Genomic DNA, 4,014 nt, shown 5'->3' on the forward strand with positions numbered 1-4,014 from the left:
TCTTACTTTTCATGTAGTTTTTGTTATTCTAACGTGATTAACGCCCAGAACCCAGTTTTTGCTTGCCATACATAACTTAGCTGTTGATTACATTGCTGATTAAGCTTAGATTAAGTTTTAAGAAATTGCGAATTGTGGTTTAAGAGAGTTGGTAATAGTTTGCAGCTTTATTCCCTCCTCATAGTGACCCTCATTTAATTCACACTGGGAAAACCTGGTAAATAGCCAGGTAATATTTCGTTTTGTTTATGTCATTACAGAAAGGATATCGGAAAATTTTCCCTCTGCGTTCAAATTCTATTAAGCCTAGCTAAAGAATTATTGGGAAGATCATCTATTTTGCTTAATAGTTAAGACGATCTTAATAATTATTGCGAAGACTATCTATTTTGTTAAATAATTTAGAAGCTCTGAAGATTTGTTGAGAGGGTCATCTATTTTGCTGATTAATTTAGATTCTATTATTTATATAATTAGTAATAATTTCAGTTGAAAAATCTCTATGAATACATGAGGTCTTGAAAGCAATTGTGTAAATTTAAAAAAAAAAATTGAATAATATCTAATATCTTTATTAGATTTGTTTATAATTAGGACTAGATATTTAGCACTAGTAGGCTTTGAATAACTTCATAAACGAAAAAATACTTCTATTGTCTTTCAACGAGTCAATAATATTTTGTTATTTTATGATAAGTTAAATGCCTGCAAATATTCACTAGAGTATTGTGCCATAATGTTCTGCATATGTGCACTGCATAACTATATAAATTTCAATATATATGCATAAATATTTATGGTGTTATATTTCCATATTCATGTGTCTAACACCTTACACATAAACTAATATCCTGGTTAAAAGTTGGATGAAGTAGTAAAATCAACTTGCGAAAGCAAGTCAGCAAGGCGTCAGTCAACTGCAAAACGGATTTTTAAACAAAATTAACAATTCTCTTCTTAACTTCAAGTTTTAAAGGTGAAATATTTTTGCACCTAAGGAAACTTAAATTAATTTTAATAAAGAAGACATCATTAAGTGTTAATTATGTTTACTTAGTTTTAATTTATTTGTTGTTAGTGTTATTTACGTATTATAGCAAATATAACAAAGAAATAAACTTTAAGCAAAAAGTATCTCCACATGTACTCTACTAAGACTGAAATATATTTTAGTCTATTTACTTAATAATTTATTAATAATTTTTTAAGTGCTGAGTTATTGAGTAATGTTAAATAAATTAATCTACTGAGTTTTGCAAATGTCGACTGCTAACAGATTATTTAATTATGATTACTTTTCGGTAATATGAAAGAAAAACTTAACGTTTTAAAATGTTGAAGGTAACTAGTGTGGATTAACCTTTAAGTATGCTGTTAGTTAAATTCAATTTTCTAATTTTGGAATAAAGTTTACTAAAGAACTGTCTTCAAAAGCAGTTTTATCTCTCTTAAAAGATATCTAAAAATAAACTAGAGAAAGTAGTATCTGAAATTTCTTATATTCCATTTTCTAAGAACTAATTTACTAAGAATTTCAATTTAAGTAAAAGTTTTATTTGAAAATGCAAGTTAAATGCTGTCAAACGTACACTTTCTGCATTTTGGATTTAAGAAAACCAAGTCGAGGAAGTGCCATGTCACGTATGCATTGGCATGCCAACTTTGAAACATATGCAGTTTACAGCGAACGTATTGGCAAAATACTTTATGCATCTTTGAAATACAGAATGGCAGCAGGAGCAGCAGGCATCGTAAGATATTTACATAAACATGAAATGCATGTAGCAGACTTTCTTACCTTTTATTATTGTCATTTTCAATCAAATACAAATGCATTGGACGAACATTTTTTCAGAAAAGTGACTTGACATCTTCTGTAGTTAGTAAATAAGTTAATCATTAAACTAATGAAAGCTATATTAAATATAATATTTATAAAGACTGTAAAAAGTATCATATAATTTAAACTATGCTAACGTCTTTCTAAAATATGAACTCAACAACTTATATACTACACAAGTAGCAGTTAAAATATTTATTAGATTCTTGTCAGTTAATATGAACTTCAGTTAAAATTACATTAAACGAGAGCACTACTAACCATAATACATAAGCTACTTTCTTGCAATTACGTTTATTTAGTAAATGCTAGACATTTAAGTCGATATAGTTCTGTCCACCATTATTAAGTCAAGTCAAATACAAGACAACTAAATCCTTAAGCGCATACCATAATCGATGGGCACACAACAATGTACACATCTGTGCATGAAATTCATATACAAAATGTACACTCGTTATGGTCATACTTAACATCTAAATGTATCCAATTGACCTAATGTCATGCCATTCATAGTCACTGCTTTCAACTGTTCATCATTTCTTTGCTCATAATCTGTATGGTGGGTTCCACTTGATGACAGCTTGCTTTATGTTATTCTGCTGCTCTCTGCTCGGTTAGTTTTATTACAGATTTTATGAATTTCATGAGCATCTAAATTTAAACAGTATACTTGAACCGGAAATTATGTCGATTTTGCGCCATACGTATACCACATCCGCAACTGTCTGCCAGAATAAGTGCATTCATATCTGTTATTAATATTTATTCATTCAATAAACGTTTTGTAGTTTACCAAGACCGATTATCGCAGTGATTTTCTGGAAATGATTTCACGATTTAAATTTGATTACACTTAAAGAATTTCTTTATGATATTTTCTATAGAATTTCTTTAATATAACAATTTGTAGTATTGATAAGATATTAGTAAAATATTATATCAGTAAAAATATGAACTACATAGTACTTTAAGTAATAGTCTATTATTAATATTATTGCTCTTGCTCAATTATAGCAGCACTATTTTTAATGTTTCGGGTTAGTGATTTATATTATGTTAGGTTAGGTTAGGTTAGGTTAGGTTAGATTAGGTTAGGTTTGGTTAGGTCAGGTTAGGTTAGGTTAGGTTAGGTATGTCGCAAATAATGACGTTAGTTTCATACATTGACTTAAAAAGGCAGGATAGGACTAACGCCGAAAAGCAACGACTCTTCCGTTAGATAAAGGCGAACCATTCTGACAGTTCTAAGAACTTAGATAAGTCCGTAATTTTTCAGATTGACAGCTCATTTCGGTGTGCTCATTTCGTAGTAGTAGTAGTTATAACTAAATTTTAGAGTTCATTCATACACATAGACTGATAATTATAAAGACTTATAAACGCATATACACTCAGAAAAGGAATGCTATCTTATTAGCAAGTACTATTAAGTATTATTATGAACATACTATAGAGTTTTGACAATATTTTTGAAAACATTAAATTCGTGCCGTTAAATTATGTTAATATTACTTTATAGGTATATAGGTAAATTGAAATAGTTGACAATAAAATTTTCACGCATAAGCCTTTGTATCTCTACCGACATCCGTCGTATTCCAGACCTTAGTTTTTAACTAAGCTGAACATGCACATAATCAAATGAAATAGCCTAGCCATTTAAATTGAACACTTTTATCACTATAATGAATATTATCAAAGAATGTCTTTTATAATACAAAAAGAAAGCAAAAACTCACAGAAGTACTATAAAAAATATTTAAATCGGTTAATTGCTCTCATATATACAATTAATTAACTCTAAATAAATTAAATGCATTTGAAATTAAAAGGCAAAGAAATTTTTAATAAACTATTAAACATTAAAGAGGGCTTTTGTGTTTAAAACCTCTTTGAATTTGTAATCCTTTACGGCAATTAGTGCTCTAATTACATCTGTTATTTCAAATAGAACGCAAATCATAAATAACATCACATACCCATCTATTGAGTTACAGATAATCTTTTACTATTGAATCCACAAATATAAAAAAAATTGCAATTCAAAATATGAATTATATTCAAATGGATTTGATACAGAATTTAAAATGTATTAAATAAAAATTGATAAGTAATTTTTTATGAAATTACATTTAATAATAATTTTATTCATTGCTCGATTTCATGTCTTC

General features: G+C 28.2%; 1 protein-coding gene across 1 annotated transcript in view; it reads left to right on the forward strand.

The window, feature by feature from the left end:
- Nucleotides 1-1,562: 1,562 nt before the first annotated feature.
- Nucleotides 1,563-4,014, forward strand: part of LOC119674041 — a 16,823-nt gene continuing 14,371 nt past the window's right edge. Inside the window, exon 1 of the mRNA XM_038085164.1 lies at nt 1,563-1,751. Within this exon, the coding sequence (XP_037941092.1) occupies nt 1,563-1,751 (189 nt within the window). The remainder of the gene's footprint in view (nt 1,752-4,014) is intronic.

The sequence above is a fragment of the Teleopsis dalmanni genome, chromosome 2, assembly GCF_002237135.1.
Source record: "Teleopsis dalmanni isolate 2A chromosome 2, ASM223713v2, whole genome shotgun sequence".
In the NCBI taxonomy this organism is placed as follows: Eukaryota; Metazoa; Arthropoda; class Insecta; order Diptera; family Diopsidae; genus Teleopsis; species Teleopsis dalmanni.